Source organism: Balaenoptera ricei, chromosome 4 (genome assembly GCF_028023285.1).
Source record: "Balaenoptera ricei isolate mBalRic1 chromosome 4, mBalRic1.hap2, whole genome shotgun sequence".
NCBI classification, from domain to species: domain Eukaryota; kingdom Metazoa; phylum Chordata; class Mammalia; order Artiodactyla; family Balaenopteridae; genus Balaenoptera; species Balaenoptera ricei.
Window position 1 is genome coordinate 159,922,274 of NC_082642.1, and position 21,364 is coordinate 159,943,637.

General features: G+C 59.2%; 2 protein-coding genes across 4 annotated transcripts in view; both read left to right on the plus strand.

The window, feature by feature from the left end:
- Positions 1-5,484, plus strand: part of TRAPPC10 (trafficking protein particle complex subunit 10) — a 92,074-nt gene extending 86,590 nt beyond the window's left edge. For all 3 annotated transcript variants that reach the window (XM_059921686.1, XM_059921688.1, XM_059921687.1), the window contains 2 exons: positions 1,664-1,858; positions 2,154-5,484. In XM_059921686.1, the coding sequence (XP_059777669.1) occupies positions 1,664-1,858; positions 2,154-2,392 (434 nt within the window). In that variant the 3' untranslated portion in view covers positions 2,393-5,484. The remainder of the gene's footprint in view (positions 1-1,663; positions 1,859-2,153) is intronic.
- Positions 5,485-6,171: 687 nt separating this feature from the next.
- Positions 6,172-20,516, plus strand: PWP2 (PWP2 small subunit processome component). The gene is made up of 21 exons (XM_059921689.1): positions 6,172-6,232; positions 7,767-7,879; positions 8,986-9,080; positions 9,369-9,468; positions 10,305-10,448; positions 11,299-11,434; positions 11,611-11,840; positions 12,155-12,298; positions 12,925-12,995; positions 13,346-13,482; positions 13,841-13,989; positions 14,148-14,295; positions 14,541-14,691; positions 15,338-15,518; positions 16,525-16,672; positions 17,254-17,362; positions 17,904-17,969; positions 18,470-18,688; positions 18,842-18,992; positions 19,144-19,218; positions 19,380-20,516. Exons 1-21 carry the CDS (start codon positions 6,215-6,217, stop codon positions 19,555-19,557), a joined length of 2,763 nt encoding a protein of 920 aa, XP_059777672.1. The 5' UTR covers positions 6,172-6,214; the 3' UTR covers positions 19,558-20,516.
- The last annotated feature ends 848 nt before the right edge of the window (positions 20,517-21,364 follow it).

A 21,364-nucleotide genomic window follows, 5' to 3' on the forward strand; every position in this document is an offset into this window, starting at 1 on the left:
TTGACAGGCTGGTTACAACGTGGAATCTGAAATCACATGAGTGAGCGTTTCGTGCTGTTTCATTCAGTCCTGTCATCTGCCTTGCATTTTGGAAGGATCTTTTACCCGGGCACATTTTGTAGCCCCACACCTCCGTCATTTGTGAAACACGGTTCCTGAGTTGTGCAGCCCCTTTCTTTGTTCAGGGCCACAAACTCGTGCTGGTCTCAGGCTCACGCTGGGCCCATCACGAGAGTCTTGGAGTGCCGGGACCCTGCCAAGCTCACAGTGGCAAAGGCAGGTTTTCCAAAATGCTAACTTTTGATCAGAGTTTCGAACTGTATCATGGGCAACTTCTTTGAAGTGCCAGGCTCGTGCCATTCATTTATAAGCAGGCGTCTGCCGGATGCCTGAGGCTGACAAGCTTGCTGGTGAGGCCCCAGCGAGCTCAGGGGCCTGGCGGCCTGTGCTGTGCCCAGGCCCGCTTCCCTGTTACGGGAAGCAGGGTGACGGGTGCACGGACCTCTCTCTACAATTCTGCAAGTTCTTGTGAGTCTCTGATCATCTCAAAATTAAAGTTAAAAAAAGAGATGTGTACGAAAGGGTTGAATTAATAAAATTAAATTGATTTTGACTGCTTCATGAGGGCATCCTTAACTAAAACTGGCAGTCTTTTCCTGCAAGTTTGTGGTGGCGAAGAACACAGTGCCTTGACTCTGAGTGCACGTGGGGCCCCAGCTCACGCTCCGGCCCTCACGTTTCCCACCAGAGGGCGTGCCAACACTGTGAGGAAGGCAGGAATGTGCCCTCGCGGGTGCCCTGAGGACCAGCTCCGAGAGCCGCTGCCCCGTGTGCCCCTCCCTGACGCTGCCCTCGCGGGTGCCCTGAGGACCAGCTCCGAGAGCCGCTGCCCCGTGTGCCCCTCCCTGACGCTGCTTTGGCTTCTGCCCGTCCTCGAAGGCCCCCCGGCCCCACCTGTGGGAAGTTGGTCCTCTGCCACCCCTTCTTTGCTCGTGGAGCGTCTAGTCACGTGCTCCTGGGCTCGTGCTTTGTGTCCCATGGCAGGGGTGCTCTGACCTCTGTGCAAGGTCATCCGCTGCTCGAGGACAAGCAGCACCTGTCCTGCTTAACTTCTGCGTGACTGCTGGGTTAGGCGTTTGAATCGCGCTGCATTACATCCCGGTCGTGGTTTAAGTTAGCGCTCGTAATAGCACCTGCCATATAGTAAGCCTCTCCGAGGTGCGCGTGGAGGAACTGAGTGCTTTACCTGCATCTTTTCTTCCCGTCCCATCAGAGGCTTCTTTGAGTGGCAGAGTTGGGGTCAGACCCACCCCCAGAGGAGCCAGCTCCCTGCCCCGCCCCCATTCTGCAGCCGGAGCGACCGTGCTCTTGAAGCATCACACGGCGCTTTCAAGGGGATTTGAATGCAGAATTGAATCACTGCTCATTTATTAACTTGAGGAGGAAAAAGTGATTTTTCCCTGTGCACCCAACCTGTATCTTGCTTATTAAATCAGATGTGTTTTACTTTGAGGTGCAGTTACAAGGCGTCGAGATACAGAGTATACGCTCCGGTTCTGGACTTCACATTGTGGAGTGTGAGACTGCTGATGTCTCTTATTTTGGTGTGAACGCTGAAGGTCCTTTTCTGGGGTAACAACGGTGCTTTCCCTCCTTGTTTCAGTTGTCGACAACAGCAGCAATTGGGCAGTGTGCGGGAAGAGTTCCGGGGTCATCTCCATGCCTGTGGCTGCTCGGGCCACTCACAGAGTCCACATGGAGGTGATGCCCCTCTTTGCGGGTTACCTGCCCCTCCCCGACGTCAGGCTGTTTAAATACCTGCCCCATCACTCTGCGCACTCGTCACAGCTGGATGCTGGTAAGGACTCTGCGGTGAAGGCACCGTCCGTGCGGAGCGGCCACAGACGAGCATGGGGACAGGCTTGCTGCTTAACAGCCCGGGTCCAGGGCCAAACACTAGTCAGGGTTACGCGTCCTGGGCCCTGGTCTGGAGAGCAATCCGCCCAGGACCCAGGCGCTAGATTCTCTTCAAAGGCGAGGCCGCCGTTGACATCCTTGTGCCCTGAAGGGCGACTCGGGAGGCTGGCGGCTCCCCGGGGTGGGGAGAGGTCGGCGCGGGTCGGCCTCCGTCTCACTTCCTGTGCGCTTTGCAGATAGCTGGATAGAAAACGACAGCCTCTCGGTGGACAAGCACGTGGACGACCAGTTGGACAGCGGCAGCGTCCAGAGCAGGGGCAGCATGCGCTCGGTGGCCAGCAGCGAGCACAAGGGCCTGCCCATGCCCCGGCTCCGGGCGCTGCCCCCCGGCCAGGCCTTCAACGCCAGCGCGGGCACGCAGGTCCTGGTCATCCCCAGCCAAGACGACCACGTTCTCGAAGTCAGCGTCACGTGACCACGCCCAGGGCTCACACAGTCCCCAGACCGGGCGTGCGCGTGTGCGGGCATGCGCACGCTTGAAGGGATCCTGCCTCAATTGTAACTTTCTCGCTCTAACCAGACTTTTGGTGATTCTGCCTGGCCGTGGACGCATCAGAGAATTTCAGTGTACAGCTGGTCAGCTGAGTTGCATCGTTATTTGTGTGCTGTCTGGGGTGTAAGATGCCTTGTTGTTTTCTCATCTCCCCGTCCCTGTGCTGCTGTCCTCCCGTGTTTGCCCAGAGGCCCGCTTTTTCCCTCACCCTCTGCTCAGGAAGGAGCTTCTAGTGCTCTCACCTGAGCAGCCTGCCACCTGCTGGTTCTCTGTGGAAGCCCAGGGGTTTTCCAGGTAGACTCACAGCAGGCCTTGCAGGCTTATTAGTGACGTGTGTGCCTTTCTGGTCACACGGCTGCCCGATTTCTGGACCAGGTGGATTTGTATGTCTCCTAAGGGGTAAAACACAGTTCTTTACCCCAGATCATCTAGTTGTGCTTTTCTAGAATAACACCCTTTCTGGGCAGGGGGATGGCGCTGGGGGGTGGGTGGGGAAAGAACAAAACCCCTTCTGTGCCTTGGGATGTCAAACTGGGTGGACCTGGAGCATTCATCAGCTGGAGCCATTTTAAAGGTACTTTAAGACTAGACCAGGGCATGAGAAAGAACTCAGTATTGAAATAATTTGGAAATAAATGTTTCTGGAACCCTTTCTCCCTTCTCCCCCGATGTTGATTAGGTATTATATGCACATGGAATTAAATATATATTTATTTTAATTGTAATTGTGTCTGTGGGGGTTAGTACGTTGTTTTTCTCTCACCTTTAAACTTAGTCTTTACATGTAACTGAAACTGTATAATGAATATTTTTCTTTTGCACCTTAAGTCTCAGAAATTAAGAGGTTCCATTTAAATGACGATTAGAGGGGTCTTCTCAGTGTATTTCCAGTCTGGTTGTAGGAAGGACGAAAGTCTTGGACTGTTATTCTCTGCTCTCCACTACATTGCAGTCATACCATGCAAATGGATTAATTTGCTCTAGGTTGTAAATTTAATTGTACATATGGTCGATTTATTATTTTTAAAAGTACAAACTAACTGATGTAATGTTTAAGTTGCACCAAAAATCAAGGACAAAATAAACGTGTGTTTGTTTTTATTGGTGTGAAAGTCACAGCTTGTAAATAAGTATTGTATGTATTAAACCTTTTCCAGCTCTCCAAAGCGATGTATTTTTGTACATAAGAAATAGAGAACTCTTAATTCACTGGGAAAGTGTGGTTGGAATTGAACTTGACCAGATTAATGCGAGTGTAGCCGGTCCAGCAGAGGGTGGGGCCTCATGAATAACCTCAAGCGTGTGAGTGGTAGGGAAGAAGGAGCCTTCTGCAGCAGCTGCCACTGTCCTGGCATGCCATTTGCTGGTGGTGTGGGGCAAGAAGGCACAGGGCAAAGTGAATGTAGAGCAGAGCAGTTGCTTCCTGTGCGTGGTCTTTAGCTCGCTTAACAAATAAAGGTGGTGATCCCCGCCCCGCCCCACATGGTTTTCATTTGTAGAAATTGGAGAAGTGTACAAAGAAGATAAATGCTTGTATGTTTAATTAAACTTTTCAGAAATTTACCTTCCTTATGTGCAGTTTAAAACTAATAAACTAGGCAAATTAGTAGTTCACAATCTAATGATAGTTCAGGGTTTCTAACATAAGTTTTGTTTTATTGTAAAAATTGATGATTGCCCTACAGATCCACCAAGCCTTGTGAATGAAGAGATCTTTGATATCTGATTCTGTCAGAAAAGCCTCTCATCCACGTGGTGAGCCTCGGAGCCCAGAGAAGGCGCCCTTGCTTCGTGTGTAATGTAGCGTTCCCTCTCACCTTCTGGAGGGGGAATGTGAGTCAGTGCTTCCCTGATTTTTGGTTGACTTTTGTGCTGGGTTCTGATCCCAGGATGAAATTCTGTAACTACTTACATATTTAGAGGAGAAAAGAATGGAGGGGAAATCCAAAATGTTTATGGTAGTTTCTTATGTCTGGAAATTGAATGAAGTCAAATTTATCACAGGTTTGTTTTTTACCCCCTAATTACCCAAAAGATCTTTTGCAATCTAAGTTACATGGGTGCCTCTGTTGTTGTTGTTGTTTTTAACACAAATGAAGAATGTCACCTAAAACTTCGTCTTTTTTTTTTTTTTCCAACTGAAAGGCTGTAATTGGATTTTTGTTTTGTTTAAAATAAGACTTATGTGTTTGAGACAAGCTAAGCTGGTTTTGTTGGTAAAGGTGTAGCAGCTGTTAAACAATTGTGAAGCCAGATACTGAATGTGCATCAAGAAGCAGAATATGCAGCCATTTTACAAATATCTGTGGAAGATGTAAATACTAGCAAATGAAAAAGAAAATAAGTTATAATTTTGGTGAATTTCATAGGGTCTCCTATGATTGGAAAAATTATAACTCTTCTGATTGTAATGTGGAAATTGTATTTAATCTGAAAATGACTTCTACCTACAGTTCCATTGTCAGCCCAGCCTGTAGTGGGTCGGGTTCCCATATTCGTCTTAGTTGATGGGGCTGGGGTATCCCATAAAGGGTTAGTGGAGAAAAGACACACAGGCTTCTAGTCAATTTTTCTTTAGTGTTTAAAATAGAGTTATAAAATGAAATTAAACACTCCAGGTGTGTACATAAAATGAAAACTTATACAACTTCTAATAAAAGAACAAACTAGGCTGATCAAAGTGTTTTATTGTCAACTGTGATCTTTAAAAGAAATCTCCTATGTGATTTTAAAATTTGATTTTTCATGAAAATGCCCCTTTCTCTAAATGTATTCATCCTGTGCGTCAGGCTGTAAGACCCAAAAGCATTGTTGATATGGTTTGCTGGGATTCTGTGGCTGGAAAAGGTGACAAGTTGGTGACTTTGATACTGCAGGTATTAACTCCATTTTCATGGTTTACTATGAACGTCATTTTTCACATTCTGTAATATATTGTTAGACTAAAGCCATTGTATTAAGACTGTTTAAAATGTAAGCATTATAATTCTGAAAATACACATTTTAAGAAGAAACTTGCTGCTGTGAACTTCATTCTTTTGCTGTGGAGTGTGAAAATTGAGTGTCTAAAGTTAAAGAACTTTCTTGTTTTCTTTCCCTAATCCTTGTTCTTGACTCTAAGCATAGATTATTTACTTTTGGGGGAGCATTAGGGATTTTTTCACAACATATTACCCAGTAGCTCACTAGAAGTAAGACATTTCAGTGTTCAGAGTTCTCGAGTTTTTTGTAGACCTATTTGCCAGCCTGAAGTTTGACAAGGTAAAACTGCCTCTGTCATGTTTGGTAGCATCGCTAATACAATTTCTTTTCTTCGGAAAAGGTTTTCAGTTTATTCAGTCTCGTTGTTTTGGTCCCCACTTCATAATTGAGAGCTTTCGAACGAATAAGCGTGGGGTTGGACCTTCTCACCCTCCTTGGTGCCTGAATGGCTCGTCAGGGCCCGGCCCAAGCCCTTAAAGATCCAAGACTGGACTGCGGTGGGCGGTGCGGGCGGGCAGGAACCCACGCCTCGGGGGCGGGGCCGGCGGGCTGGGGTTCCGCCTCGGGGGCGGGGCCACGCCTCGGGGGCGGGGCCGGCGGGCTGGGGCCCAGCCTCCGGCGGCGCAGCTCTTCCGGGCCCCGGGGGGGCGCTGTGGTGCGTTGGTGCGTTGGTGCGGGACCGCTCTCCTGCCCCGGAAGTGCTTGTTGCAGGCCGGGAGGCGGGGCGCAGAGGCTGCAAGCAACACACGTGTGGCAGCCGCGATGAAGTTCGCGTACCGGGTGAGCGCGGGCCGGGGGTGGTGGTGGGGGTCCTTAGCCCGGGGTCCCGGTGGGGTCGCTGCTCGAGACTGCTCCTTCGGGGCCAGGGAGTCGGGCCTGGGTGGGCTGGGTCCGGCAGCACCGGTCGGTCCCTTACCATGCAGCCTGAGACAGGCCGGGCGAGGGGCCGCAGCGCCCTGGACTGGGACGGAGCGGCGGGCGTGGGCGGGAGGAGCAGGAGCGCTGCGGGAGGGTCCGGCTGAGCTCCGAGAGGGCAGCGAAAACCAGCCCGGACGGAAGTCCTGGTTCCCGGAGCCCGCAGCGCGCGACGTGGGGAGCACGAGGGGACAGAGGGCGGGGGGACAGGCGCCGAGCCCACTGGAGCGCTTCTGCATCTTCCCCACCTCTCGGGACCCTTGGCACAGTGGGCCATCCGCGGGTTTGGAGCTCTGGGCGTTTGCGCGGCCCCGCCCGCTGCTGCCACTCCCTTGAAGGCTGTTCCTCCGCAGGGCCGCCGCCTCTGGCCTTTCCCCCTCCGTCGGGTCTCAGCTCCTTACAGGCTTGGTCTGGCCCTGGCCACAGCGCGGGCCTCCAGCAGCTCCACCCCACACCCACGCTGCCCCCACCCAACCTGGTCTTCCCGCTCAGACTGCTTCCCCACTGTGACCCAAACCTCCCGCTGACCAGCTCCTCTCGGGCCTGATTTCATCCACGCTCTCCATTCCTTGGATCATCTCCCCAGTTCCGACACCATTGTCTTCTGTGTGGAATGGCACCAAAGGCTCACCGACTCCCTGCATCTCCTCTGGCTCCCGGGGTCACTTAGCATGACCTTCGAAAAAGGGGATCGATCATGGTTCACCTCTGCTTAAAACATTGGCTGACCGGACTCTCCTTGTGGCCTCCTTGGGGTTCTCAGGGCCCTGCCCGCCTGCAGCTCCAGATGCTCCTTGTCATCTGGGTTCCAGCTCAGGTGGCCCCTCTGAGGGTCCTTCCCTGACCACCCTCTGAAGTTCCTCTCCTGCCGACGGGGTTGGCTGTCTGTGCCGCATGGCGCCCTTGCAATCACAGCTCTGTCTCCATCGCCCGCCTGCCCGACGTGGAACCTGAGGGCGGCTGATGGTTGAATGAATGATTGAATGGATGGGCTGCAGCAGATTACCCTGTTCAGGAAGCCTTGAACCCAGGCTGCACTTGGGACGCTGTTCCATTGTCACAGCTGTTCTCTTCCTGCACCGTGGGTGCTGTCCTGTCCTCCACCCGGCAGACACCCTGTCTAGAGGCTTCCCTGCGCTCACCGTGCCCCTTACCCACCCCAGCAGGAGCTCTGGGCCCCTGGGGACTGGGCTCACTTCCTCCTCTCTCTTGCTCAGGGCCTGGCCTTGTAGGTGCCCAGGAAGTGTCCCGGGGGGTGGGGGGTGGCTAGCGGGACCCCAGGAATGATCAGGGAGCCTGCGGGGGGGTCTCTGCGCCATCTCTTTGACCGGAGACCTCGCTTAGCCCTTTCCCGGAGTTGTATTTTCTTTGTGTTAAGACAGCTTTGTTTTCTTTTCAGTTTTCAAATTTGCTGGGGACAGTCTATCGGTGTGGAAACTTAAATTTTACGTGTGATGGAAATTCAGTTATCAGTCCCGTGGGAAACAGAGTCACTGTGTTTGACCTAAAAAAGTAAGTTCACTAAAATGACGTTAACAGCTGTGATCATTGTAGTCAGCAGGTAGAAACACAGTGTTTTCCTCATCTCTCTATTTAATAGCACACCTGTTACTATTAAACAGGCGATGGAGACAGAGCCGCCTGATAGGGGGCTACGGGATTTACATAGTGCCGATGGGTCAGCAGTGGGACTGGCTGTAGGGATCCCGGTTTCTCCCTTCTAGTCTCTCAGCTGAACCCGATGTGATGAGGTTGTTGATCTTCCCTTCAGGGTAGTAGCTGCGTGTCACTTGGCTGAAACGTTTGGGAGGGGGTGCCTGGGGCATGGGAGCCGCCCTGGACTGCCGTCCGGCCGGCGTGCTCGCCGGGACCAGCTCTGTGTGCTCAGGTTCACCCTGTCTCCTGCTGAGCAAGCACGTGGCTCCGTTTCTGTCTTCTCGGGGGGAGGCTGTCACCCCTTTGCAGACATGTGTGGCCTGGGCGAGACCCTCCTGTTGCAGAGGCTGCCTGGGTCTCTGCAGGCCTCCGTTTCCGAGTCTGTAAGATGGGGCCGTAGTACTTGCCTTGCTTGCGAGTTGTTTCCTGAAGTGCAGGTTGCACCCAGGGCCAGCTGCTGGCGGGGTCATCACTGGTGTCGATGGTGACGGGGCTATCTAGAGGAATGACCACGTGGTGGCACTATATAATAAAGAACAAAATTAGGATGTAATCCGGTGGTTGTTTATTTTTACTTAGCTTTCCATTTTTCTGTGTTTTTGCATTTCTGCAAAAAGCTTTACCGGGCATGCTGTCCCTGAGCTCACCCTCCCGTTGGACAGCTGGATTGTTTCTGGTTTCCTGACTATATGTTTCCAGGGTCCTCTCAGGATGAGGTCCTGGAAGCAAAATTGACACGTTCGAAACCCCCTTTTAAGGATTTTACATGCTTAGCGAAATTTTCTCCAGGGCGTTGTCTAATTTCTTCTCCCTCTCGAGGGAGGGGCGGTTGAGGAGTCCGGGGCTCTGGGGGGCGGGGAGACAGGTGCAGGGTGGGTGCTGCTGGTCCAGGCTGGCCCGGTCCCCCACCCCCGCCCGATGACACCAGAGCAGCAGCGCAGCTCTGGTTTTTTGTCTCCCAGCAACAAGTCCGACACTCTGCCTCTGGCCACTCGGTACAACATCAAGTGTGTGGGGCTGTCCCCGGACGGCCGCCTCGCCATCATTGTCGATGAAGGTAACCGCCCTCGGCCGAGAGGTGGCGACGGCATGGGGTGGTGACTGCGGGGCAGGTGGGGCGGGTGTCCAGCTGACCCGAGGCCGACACTAAGACCCCTGGGGGTCCAGGCCCTCATGGTCCCCTCGCCTCCCTCGGTTGCTTCCGTGTCTGGGGCCCCGGTGGGCCTCGGGCGGGCACGCGGGGTGTCCTCCCTGGTCGTGTGCCGCCGGCACCGCGGGGCCGGGCCTCACGACCTGATGCCTGCGTGCGACGTGCGGGGCCTCGCTCTGCTCTCCCTTCCCGCAGGGGGCGACGCGCTGCTCGCCAGCCTGGTCTGCAGGGCCGTGCTGCACCGCTTCCACTTCAAGGGCGCTGTGCACAGCGTCTCCTTCTCCCCCGATGGCAGGTACGCAGCTGCGGGCGGGATGGGAACTGTCGAGCTGCAGGCTCCCTCGCGCCTGGTGGGCTCGGACGTCACCGCGGCGGCCACAGGCAGTCCCTGAGCCCGCGCCCCTCTGGGTCCCCCTCTGGATCCGGGCTGCACAGGCCCCTCCTCTCCTCCCCCGGGGCTGGTGCTCACACCTCGAGTGGGAGGTTCTGCAGGTTCTTGTCCAAAACCGTCTCCAGGGAAGCTGTGCCCCCAGACAGCGGGGTCATGAAGGAGCCCTGGTGCTGAGCGGCACCGACCCTGGCCTTGACCCCCGCTGGCAGGAGGACGTGGCGAGTCCCGGGCCTGCTCTGGGCTCCAGGGCTGTGGGAAGGGGGGCTGTCCCGGCTGCTCACACCCACGCTGGCCGGCTGTGCCGTGGAAGGGGCGGCTCCAGCAGTCAGCCGTGAGCCCCGCCCCACGTCCACCCTCAGGGACCCCGGAGAAGGCGTCCTGGGCAGGGACCGCGCCCGGGTCCTGTCACAGGGCCTGTCTGTGTCTTGCGTTCGGTTCCACCCAGGGCTGTCTGAGCTTGGCCTGGCCTTCGTGACCGCCCCCTGGGCCGACGGGAACACCTGAGGGGGCTCTGCTCCGGGGCAGAGGTGTGGCAGGGCCCGGGGTCTGTCCACTTCTTCCCTGACTCTGTCCGCCCGGAGAAGGGGGGACTCGGGGCCCGTGAGAGGCAGGGTTAGGGCCCCAGGTTTGCCGCCTGTAGGGCTGGCCTCGGAGCAGGAGAGCGGCCCTCTCTGGAGCTCTGCGCTGGGCTCGGGGCCCTCACTGGCGTTGGATGTTGATGGCACCCGTTTCTGCGGCAGGAAATTTGTTGTCACCAAAGGCAACCTTGCTCAGATGTACCACGCCCCTGGGAGGAAGCGGGAATTCAACGCGTTTGTTCTGGACAAAACCTACTTTGGGCCGTACGATGAGACCACATGCATTGATTGGACAGACGACTCCCGGTGAGGCCTGGTTGGGGTGGGGCTGGGCATAGGAGGGGCCTGAGGGGAACCTGTAAACAGCACCTTGTTGGGGAACTCGGGGTGACTTGTCGCATCCCCGTCTTGTTTTCAAATGGTCTCTCACACGCCTCATGTGGCACAGGGTGCAGGCCTGGCTCCTGGGTCTGAGTCAGGTCTGTCTGGCCCTTGTCACCGGAAACCAGAGCAGAGCGCGGCCCTGGATGAGGACCGCGACAAGCCAGCATGCGGTGGCCCAGCTTCCAGGGCAGCTGCGGGCAGGAGGGGAGCTGGCGGGCGCCGCCCAGCCGTCCCTGAGAGGGGCTGGCTGCGTCCCCGCTGCCTGGGTTCTGTGCGCCGGGAGCGGGAGGGGAGGCTGGTGGCGGCTGCCACTTCATGCACCAGGCGGGCTGTTCGCACGTGGTTGGCCACAGTGCGGGGCGCGCAGCCCCCAGGCGCGCAGTGCGTCCGCTGGAGACGCGGGTGGGCTCCTCGGGGGTGGGTCTGCGGGGAGGACCGGGCGCCCCGTAGCCAAGCCTTCCTGCCCTTCCACGGGTCCTGGGATCGAGGGTGGGTCAGGGAGGCGTGAAGAGCAGGGTCCCCAGGCAGCCCCCCACGGGCTCAGTGGTCGGTTCTCAGGCTCCCATGGGCTGCCCCCCAAGAGACTGCTTTGCTCGGAGGGATGGTGACACACGTGCAGTGAGGCTCCTGGTCCCGGGAGAAGCACAGGTGGAGGCAGCAGACCAGAGCTGTCCCCGCCTGGAGCCTTGGGCGTCTCCCCTGTGCCCGGGGACCCCCCGGGGAGGCTGACACCTGCACGCCCGAGGCTGAGCTGTGACTCCCCGTCCCCCAGGTGCTTTGCGGTCGGGAGCAAAGACATGTCCACGTGGGTGTTTGGGGCCGAGCGGTGGGACAACCTCATCTACTACGCGCTGGGGGGACACAAGGACGCCATCGTGGGCTGCTTCTTCGAGTCCAGCAGCCTGGACGTACGTCCCCGGTCACAGCCTCGAGTGGGCGCTGGGCCCTCCCCTGAGGCTGCTCCCGGCTCCCTGGGGAGGCTGGGGCCGCGGTAGCCGGGGCAGGCTTGGGAGGTGCCTGTGCAGCCTGGGCCGCCGTGGGCTGGGGGTCAGGGCGACCCAGGCTCTCGCGTCTCCCCCCGCAGCTGTACACACTCAGCCAGGACGGCGCCCTGTGCGTGTGGCAGTGTGACACCCCCCCTGAGGGCCTGAGGCTGAAAGCCCCCGCGGGCTGGAAGGCGGACCTGCTGCAGAGGGAGGGCGCGGACGAGGACGAGGACGAGGACGGGGCGGAGAGGGAGACCACCATCCGCGGGAAGGCCGCCCCGGCTGCCGAGGAGCAGCGGGGGAAAGTGCAGTACTCGCGGGTGGCCAAGTAGGTCTCCCGCCTGCACGGGGTGGGCCTTGCGCCCTCTGGGGCGCGTTGTGATTCCTGCCCCGGGGCCCCAGGCGGGGGCGGGCGGGTGAGGAGTCGGGGGTACCTGGGGAAGTGCGGTCCCAGGCAGACCAAGGGTCAGGAGCTGGGAGCGCAGAGCTGCGAGTGTGAGGACGTGGTGGGTCGTCCTCAGGATGAGGGCAGCGCTGTGAGGCTGCCCTCTCTCTGCGTGCCCTGGGGGTCGGGGTGGGGCTGTGGGACCAGCTGAGCTCTCTGGTCCTCTTCCCACAGTTCTTGTGTTCCTGCCTGCTTAGGTACTTCTTCAATAAAGAAGGGGATTTCAACCATCTGACAGCTGCAGCGTATCACAAGAAGGTCCACCTCTTGGTCACTGGTTTTGCTTCCGGAATCTTCCACCTTCACGAGCTCCCGGAGTTCAACCTCATCCACTCCCTGAGGTCAGCGACGACTCTGCTCTGTGTGGTCACGTGTGTGCATGCATGTGTGTGCATGCGTGTGTGTGTGTGCGCGCGCGCACGCTCTCTCTCAGTCCGCCGGCGGGCAGTGGGGGAAGGTGGAAGCCGTGCTGTGCCCGTCTGGACCGAGGGCCGTGGAGTGGCCAGGAGGCCCGTCCAGCCACACGGATGGCTTCCCAGGACACTTGCCCCTTCCTCTGTCCTGGATTAGAGAGATTGGGGACGCTGCTGCCCTGCCCCCATCTCAGACGTGCAGCCCCCTGGGCCCCATCCACCCCCCAGTCAGAGGGAGCTTTGGTTCCACGTGTAGATCACATTGTTTTTATTTCCTGTTCTCATTTTTCTTCTCTTGCATCTTTGGAACGTTGAGAAAACTAAAAGTACTGGTTTCCCGAAGTCACGCAGCTTCGAGGTTTTGAACGCGGGGCAAGAAAACTCTGGGTTTTCTGATGCACTCAGTGAAGTGAATCGTCTGTGTCTAGTAAACGGGTGGGGAGGAAGTGGGTGCTGCTAGCAGGGAGACCTGGCCCTGTCCTCCCTCGCACGGCCACCCCGGGGAAGGGATGGGGGCCCTTGCTGTGCTGACCGAGCCCCGCGTTTCTCCGCAGCGTCTCAGATCAGAGGGTCTCGTCCATCGCCATCAACGGCTCTGGGGACTGGATCGCCTTCGGGTGCTCAGGTTGGTACCTGGGTTTGTGAGGACAGGAGGGGGACTCTTCCTCCAGGAAGCCTGCCGGCCATCCCGCCTCCCCCCAAGGTGCCGCGCCAGGCCAGCAGCCAGGTGGCTCACTACGAAGGAGCAGCCGCTGAAACTTCCTGCACAAAGGCTCCTCTGAGTCCTGAGTCCCGTTGCCGCCTGAATCCTGGCCTCCCTCGGCAGCACCTGGCCTGTCGCCTTGGCCTCTGGCGGGTGACGCGGGAGGTTGGCGTCTCCGTGCTGGGGCCCCTCGTTCAGGTGGAGGCTGACGGCACCTGCCTCAGGCCGAGACGGGCGAGCGGTGTCACGAGCAGTCCCCGTGTGCCCCGCAGGCCTGGGCCAGCTGCTGGTGTGGGAGTGGCAGAGCGAGTCCTACGTGCTCAAGCAGCAGGGCCACTTCAACAGCATGGTGTCCCTGGCCTACTCCCCCGACGGGCAGTACATTGTGACCGGCGGGGACGACAGCAAGGTGGGCCGCGGGGGTGGCGAGGGGGAGCCGGAGGGGTCCTGTCCCCGTTCTGCTGGTCTGGCTGAGGCGGGGTGCAGCACCGTGGCCAGGCCCTGACTTGGGTTCAGCCTGGAGCTCTAGAGCCCACCGGCCTCATCTGGCTTCCCGGGAAGCCGTTTGCAGACTTGCCCGGTCTGAGTGGAGAGGCTTTGGGCGTCTGTTTCCCCCTTTTTGGCTCGGTTTTCTGGGCGCGTCTAAGGGGTCCATGGTGCCAGCAGCTGCTCTCTGATGTGGGAGGCTGCCCCCCCGCAGCCCCCCAGTCCTCGCTCGCAGGGGCACCCCCGTGGGGTGTCCTGAGCCGTGGCGCTACCCGCCACAGGTCAAGGTGTGGAACACCCTCAGTGGCTTCTGCTTCATCACTTTCACGGAGCACTCGAGTGGGGTCACCGGCGTGACCTTCACCACCACTGGCTACGTCATCGTGACCTCTTCCATGGACGGGACCGTGCGCGCCTTTGACCTTCACAGGTGACCTTCCTGCGGGGATGCCTGCCCCGCAGCCTCTCCCCGTGTGCTGGGCTGTGAGAGCGAGGCTGAGGGTTCTGGGCTCGTCGGTCAGACACAGGGTGAGGCCCACGAGAGCTCGTGGGCCCCGGAACCGTCCCGACCGGGCTGTCCTCCCGCAGGTACCGCAACTTCCGCACCTTCACGTCCCCGCGCCCCACCCAGTTCTCCTGTGTGGCCGTGGACTCGAGCGGGGACATCGTCTCTGCTGGGGCCCAGGACTCTTTTGAGATCCTCATCTGGTCCATGCAGACAGGCAGGCTCCTTGACGTAAGGGCCGCGAGTCCAGGAGCTGCGCTCTTGGCCAGGGGCTGGGGTGGGGAGGGGGCCTGGCTGACCTGAGAGGAGTGGGGGACAGAGTCACATCCCAGGCACGGGCAGCACCGTTTACACACGTTTCCTGGGTGGGCTCCCCTTCCTGGCCCACACCGCAGCCCAGCGGCCACGGCCTGTGCAACCCGGGGTGGCCCGCTGGGCGTCTGTCGTCCTCAGAGCTCTTTTCTGAACGGCCGTAGGTTTTGTCTGGCCACGAGGGGCCCATCAGTGGTCTGTGTTTTAACCCAATGAAGTCGGTCTTGGCCAGCGCCTCCTGGGACAGGACGGTACGTCTGTGGGACATGGCGGACAGCTGGAGGACCACAGAGACGCTGGCCCTCACCTCCGACGGTAAGCGGCACCCGGGCACTGGGGGGAAGGCCCGGTCTCGGGCGCGTGGTTGGATAAACCCAGGGCTCCAAGCGCCGTGGGCTGTTAGGGTTGGCGGCCTGGTTTTGTCACTTGGCATCGGGCTCCCCCAGGGGAGCAAGCCGGGGGCCCTGCTGTAGCAGCTTCCTGCTGCTTCCTGGGCGCGAGGCCCTGTCCTGGAGCCCCACTGCCCGCGCTCGGGGGCAAAGCGTCCTGGTGCGCAGCCCGCCGGGCTGCAGAGCTGACGGGTCATGGCGAAGACCGAGCTGCCCGTGTCTGGCCCTCACGGAACCCGGTCGTTGGCCCCGGGGCTTGTGGTCTCTGTGGTGGTCTCTGCTTCCTGCCACCCGACCCGGCTCTGATTCAGGCTTTTAGCCACTGGCCCCCTGCGTCTTCTGGGGGCCTCTGTACCACCCCCGCCTCCAGCTAGTCTGTCTCTAGCCTGCCCGTGACCTCCATGTGACGCCTCCCGCCCAGAGCCCTCCACTTGGCTGCCCCTGCTCGGTTATGCCTTGTGCACGTCCTGCGGCCCCCAGGCACTCAGGGTGCCGGGATGAGGGCAGCTCAGTGTGGCCCATCGCCCGGAGCCCAGGGTCTTCCTCGGCCCTAATTCCGCGCCTCTTCTCAGCTCTGGCCGTGACCTTTCGCCCTGACGGTGCCGAGCTGGCTGTGGCCACGCTGAACTCGCAGATCACCTTTTGGGACCCCGAAAGCGCGGTGCAGACGGGCTCCATCGAGGGCAGGCACGACCTCAAGACGGGAAGGAAGGAGCTGGACAAAATCACTGCCAAGCACTCGGCCAAGGGGAAGTGCGTGCTCGGTGGGGCTGTCCCGGAGCCCAGGAGCTCCTCAGCGGGGGCCCCTCCCGGAGGGAGCAGGGTGTTGGCGGGGTCCGTGTGGATGAACAGGCTTCTGCATCCTCCCACCCCGAGGACCAGAATCTGGGGGCCCGTTTTCAGTTCTCTCGGGTGCATCCCTGCCAGTGTCATTGCCGGGCCCACCGGTGACTCTGTTTCACCTTTTGAGGAACCCCCCCGCCAGACTGTTTTGCAAGGAGCCTGCACAGTTTACATCCCCCCAGGGCAGGGGCTTCCGCTGTCCCCACATTATTAGCAATGCTCCTTCCTGCCTGTTTTTAAAAATCCCAGCTGTCCTGGTGGGTGTGAGCTGGTGCCTCATGGTTTTGGTTTGCGTTTCCCTGAGCAATGCAGTTCTTGGCATCTTTTCACATGCCGGTGGACCATTTGTGTGTGGGCTTTGGGGAACTTTTCTTCAGAGCATCTGCCTGTTCTAATGGGCTGTCTGTCTGTGTTGCTGAGTTGTAAGAGCTCTTTGTGTACTTGAGACATGAGACCCTCATCAGATATAAACTTTGCAAGTATCTTCATCTTCTTCCTCCTGTGGCTCGTCTCCACTTTCTCGAAGGTGTTGTTTGAAGCACGTTTTTAATTGTGACAAAGGCCCACTTGTATATTTTTTCCCTTGTCACTTGTGCTCTCGGTGTTGTATCTAAGAATCCTCTGCCCAATCCAAGGTCACCGTCTCGAGTCCTGTGAGCCAGCAGGGCAGTGAGCGCCGCTGTGAGCGGGGCGGGTGGGCCTCCCCCTCCCCCTCCCCGCGGCCCTTCTGGGAGCCGCCCTGCCTCTCGGAAGCTGCAGCGTTGCCCCTCCTCCAGGCGCCGTGCTGCCCGGAAGGAGCCTGGTGACTGGGCCACGGGTTCTGACCCCGCAGGGTTTAGGCCAGAGCCCTGGAGGATGGCGGGGAGGGTGCTGTTCGCCTCTGGGTGGCAGCTGAGTCCACGTCCCCTCTGCGCAGGGCCTTCACCACTCTGTGCTACTCTGCGGACGGCCAGAGTATCCTGGCGGGAGGGATGTCCAAGTTTGTGTGCATCTATCACGTCAAGGAGCAGATTCTCAGGAAGAAGTTCGAGATCTCCTGCAACCTCTCTCTGGACGCCATGGAGGTGAGCGAGTGCTGCAAGGCCGCAGAGCAGGGCCCGGGGGGCTGCACGGGACCCCTGTGTGGTCCCTGCTGCGAACGTCCGGGGCTGCCCGGCCTCGCCCATGGCCCTGCTCACGCCCCGGCTCCACGGGGACCTGGGGGGGGGGGGGCCTCTGGACAGGTGCGCCTGCCCGGGTTCACCTGCTCTGGCTCCCCTGCCGGGCGAGGGGCATCTGCGTGTGGCTGTAAGCCCGCCCGCCTGGGTGTTCCGGGGTGGGCTGTCCTCGTCATGTCCCCGGCGACGCGCGGCAGGACGGGCTGTGGCAGGTGGCAGCAGACGCCACCCCACGTGCGGCTTCCTCGCAGGCTCACGCGCGCCCTTCGTTCGGCTGTCGGGTTAGAGAATCCGCCCACCACGGGGCGGGCCGCGGGAGCCCGGGGGAGGCGCTGCCCTGTCCTGTCTCAGGCTCCGTGTGCCCCGTGGGGTTGCAGGCAGGGCTGGCCGCCCCCCAGCCTGTGCTGGCGGCACAGGAGGGAGGTGGGGCAGACGAGCGTACCCTCCCTGCACCTCCCGCAGTGAGATGTCCGGGTTTCGCCCTTTAGGAATTTTTGAACCGAAGGAAAATGACAGAGTTTGGCAACCTGGCGCTCATTGACCAAGACGCCACGGAGGAGGGCGGGGTCACGATACCGTTGCCGGGCGTAAAGAAGGGTGAGCAGAGGGTCCTCTTGTGGCCCCCGGGCCAGGGCGCGGCAGGCCGCCCTGCTCACCACGTGCTTTTCCTGGGGGATGGCGGGCGGTGTCGCTCTCGTCGGGGCTGCAGCGATTGACGTCCAGGAACTCTGGCGCTGGTGGCCAGGGCGCGGGGTCCCCCCTGCGAGTGGCTGGGCATCTGGCCGGTGCCCAGCCCTGTGCCTTGCACCTGCCCCCGGGGGGGCTTCAGGGCGAGCCCAGTGTCGGGCTGGCAGCCTCCCCGGCCTGAGGGCCCTGAGGGGCTGGAACCACCTGCCTCGCAGCCTGGGCTGGGCAGGGCTTTTCTCCGGAACAGACACGCCGGCTGCTGGCCAGGCCGGAGCCCAGAGAGCGGCCGCCCTGAGGGCTCGTCCGTGGAGGCCGGCAGCGCCCACGACGCAGCACCTGAGGCCCCGACACGGGGCTGCTGCTCCCGCTGGGTCCGCAGGGCGGGCCTCCCTTTGTGGGGCGAGTGGTGAGGGACGTGCTGCCCTGTGACGGGCGGTGCCTCTGTTCCCAGGTGACATGAGCTCCCGGCACTTCAAACCTGAGATCAGGGTGACTTCGCTCCGCTTCTCTCCCACCGGTGCGCACTGGCTGTCGGGTCACTGATGTGGGAGGGGTGGGCTTGGTCCCGATGGCCTTCCGGGCCTGCGGTGTGCACAGTGGGCCTGTCAGCCCGCTCCCGGGGCGAGGGCAGCATGGAGCCTCTGGCCGGCTCTGGGCACCGCCGACCCCCGGGGGTAAGACGTGGCCATCTTTGTCCCCGCTGGCGGACGGCCATGGAAGCTGTGGCTTCAGACACGCCCAGCTTCCAAGCGGGGAGGTAGGCACCTGCCCTGAGCGCCCTGCCCGTGTGCCTGTCGGCGGACCCAGGAGTGTCGGGCAGGGGAGGGAGCAGGACGGGGCTGCAGCGGGCTGATCCTCACGGGGCGCTCCTTCCCAAGGGGCCGGCGTCCCCCAGGCTCCCTCCCCCCTGTTGCACTCAGGACCCCGGGGACGTATTCAGTACCTGTTCTTCAAAAAATGGGGAAAAGCGGAAATAAGCGTTCAGGAAGCCTTTGTTAAGTCTGCTTGATTTCCCAGGGCGCTGCTGGGCGGCCACCACCACCGAGGGGCTCCTTATCTATTCCCTGGACGCCCGGATGCTCTTTGACCCATTCGAGCTGGACACCAGCGTCACGCCTGCGCAGATCCGGGCGGCGCTGTGCCAGCGGGACTTCACCAGGGCCATCCTCATGGCCTTCCGGCTCAACGAGAGGAAGCTGCTGCAGGAGGCCCTGGAGTCGGTGCCCTGGGACGAGAGTGAGCCCGGGCCAGGGCTGGGGAGGCCCGCGGGGCCGAGGGGGCCCTGCGGCCACACGCGACGGCCGGGTCTCTGCACGTGCAGAGCTGTGAGCGCGTCTCTCCTGACAGGTTCTTCGCGGGCTGAGTGGGACTTTCCTCCTTCTCTTCCAGTTGGGGTCATCAGCTCCTCCCTGCCTGACTTGTACGTGGAGAAGGTGCTGGAATTTTTAGCTTCATCCTTCGAAGAGTCTCGCCATCTAGAATTCTACCTCATATGGACTCAGAAACTGCTTATGGTCCACGGACAGCAGCTCAAGTCCAGGTACGACCCGCCCGCCCCCTTGGCCACCTGTCACTGGGCCAGCTGTCTGTGTGGATGCGCAGACCAGGGGAGGCTTTCACAAGCGCACAGCGCGGAGCAGGTCCGGGTGGCCTGGTAGTGGCCGCCACGCTGAGGGACGTCTCCTTTCCAGAGTGGGGACACTGCTGCCGGCAGTTCAGTTCCTGCAGAAGAGCATCCAGCGCCACTGGGACGACGTCTCCAAACTGTACGTGTCTCAGGAGTGGCTGATGGGCAGGGCGGGGCTTTCACTGGCACCAGCAGGTTCCAGTTGGTTCCACGCCAGGGCCGCTCCCTGTGTTGTCTGATGTGGGGACAGAAGGCCTCAGCGTCGGTCTTACTGATGTGAGTCCCGTGTGCCCTCGGCAGCTGCGACTGGAACCGCTACAATATGCAGTACGCTCTGGCCGTTTCTAAGCAGCGGGGCCTGAAGCGGCCCTCGGAACCACCGGGCAGCGAGGAGGAAGCAGATGCATCCGAGGACGATGACAGCAGCCTGCACCTGCTCAGGAGAGGACCTGGGGATGGAGACGGGCCGCTGGCCTAGGGCCGGCCGCCTGCAGCCCTGCTGGCTTCGGTTGGGATGTTGGGCAAGGTGGGACCTCCACCGCAGGGGGCAGCCGGGACGCAAGGGCACTGTCACCAGGACTCGCTCTTCTGCAAGAACCACACGCGGCCACGGGGGCAGTGTGTGAGCTGACGGGTCCCTGGCAGGCACGGGCTTGGCACCCAGGGCCCAGGAGTGTCTGCCACCAAAAGCACCCTGCAGAGAGGTGAATGGGCTCACATGTATAGACTCAAACTTTGTATGAGTTTTTATGTTTTTAATATAAAGTTTTGATAATTTTAGAGATGAAAAAGATGTGTATTTCTACAATGTAGGTATTAAGTCTGATCTCTGAATTTGAAATGTTTGTAATGTATGATTGTCATGCTGGGGGATCAGGGCCACCTGCCTTGCTGGCACCTGTGTGCCAGGGAACAGGTGAGCAGGGCAGGTGGCTCGCCCTCACGGCCCCAGCCTAGGCTGCCAGCCCCGTCGTCCCTGCACAGGGTCTGGCAGGGAACATCTGCTTGACTCTGACCTTGGAGAGGGGCCTGGGGCTGGGCCTGGGCAGGCTTTCCAGGGAGACCCATCAGACCTGCTGGCCAGCTCTGAGAGGAAGACTCCATCCTGTGACGCCCCTTGGGAAGGGTCACTGTGAGGGCAGCCTAGATCACAGCCAGGCCCCTGGTCCCTTGGTAGCTACGGCCTCCAGGGTCAGGACACAGGCCCTAGCCTGCAGGTCACCAGAGGTGCGGCCACGAGTCACTGGACCATTATTAGGATGGATGGCAGGCAGGTTCTTGCTAGTCTGGTGGGGCCGTGTGCTCTTCTATCTGCTTATGAAACGCATGTGCTATCTCGGGATGGAGTCATTTCCTTTGTAAATATGATGATGTCTATCAGAGCCTCTTCTCTTCTTGGGTATTAAGGTAGAAAATAAATACATTGATAGTCTTGTATTTTCAGATGCAAATAACTCACCTGTAAACTATCCCCGTGGTCCTGAAAGGAACTGGGATGGACCCTGTTTTTCTCCTCCTCCCATCTTCCTGCCAGGGGTTGTCACACACCGAGCTTGAGACACAAACACTGACTCACCTCTCAAAAGCCACTGCAGCAGGGGGTGAAAGGCAGTGGGGTCTGTCATCCTAACCCCCAGTTGGGGAAAGATACACTCAGCCCTGCCAGCCCTCTCCCAGGCTCCCCCACTAATGATTAAAGGAGGACTAAATAATATAACCTTGACGTTCTTCTAGAGGCTACCCTAATACCCACTCCCGAAGCAAAATTCTCGTGTAATTTGACCTCCCTTTGCACCCTTTAGAGTTCACTTAACGATGTACTTAAATGCTTCCCTACAGAGCTCGGACCACCGTTCATCCACAAGCCAGGACACCCTAGCAAGTGGGAGCCACTGAAAACTATAACCTTCCAACTTGTAACTATTCTGTGGAGAAATCTAAAATGAGCCAGAAGAGGAACTGACCCAAACCAAAGATGGTCAAGCCTTCCAAGGATACTCCCAACTTGCCTGGAGGGCCTTAGAACACACTGCCTACCAAGAGCCCATCAAATGGCAAAAATGGGTTCAAGCACACCAAAATAAGAGTTGGTGTAATAGGCTCCCAAACAAAGAAGCCTGCAGCTCACCAGACCCTACAAGCTGGCCCCATTCTCACGTCACTCATGTGCCACTAACTCATCTTTGGCCCCAGCTCGCTGGCCTCTGCAGAAACACACATGGATGACGATGTGGACGTCAGGAGGATGTGTGTTCCTCTGTGGGGCCCAGAGAGCCAAAACCTAA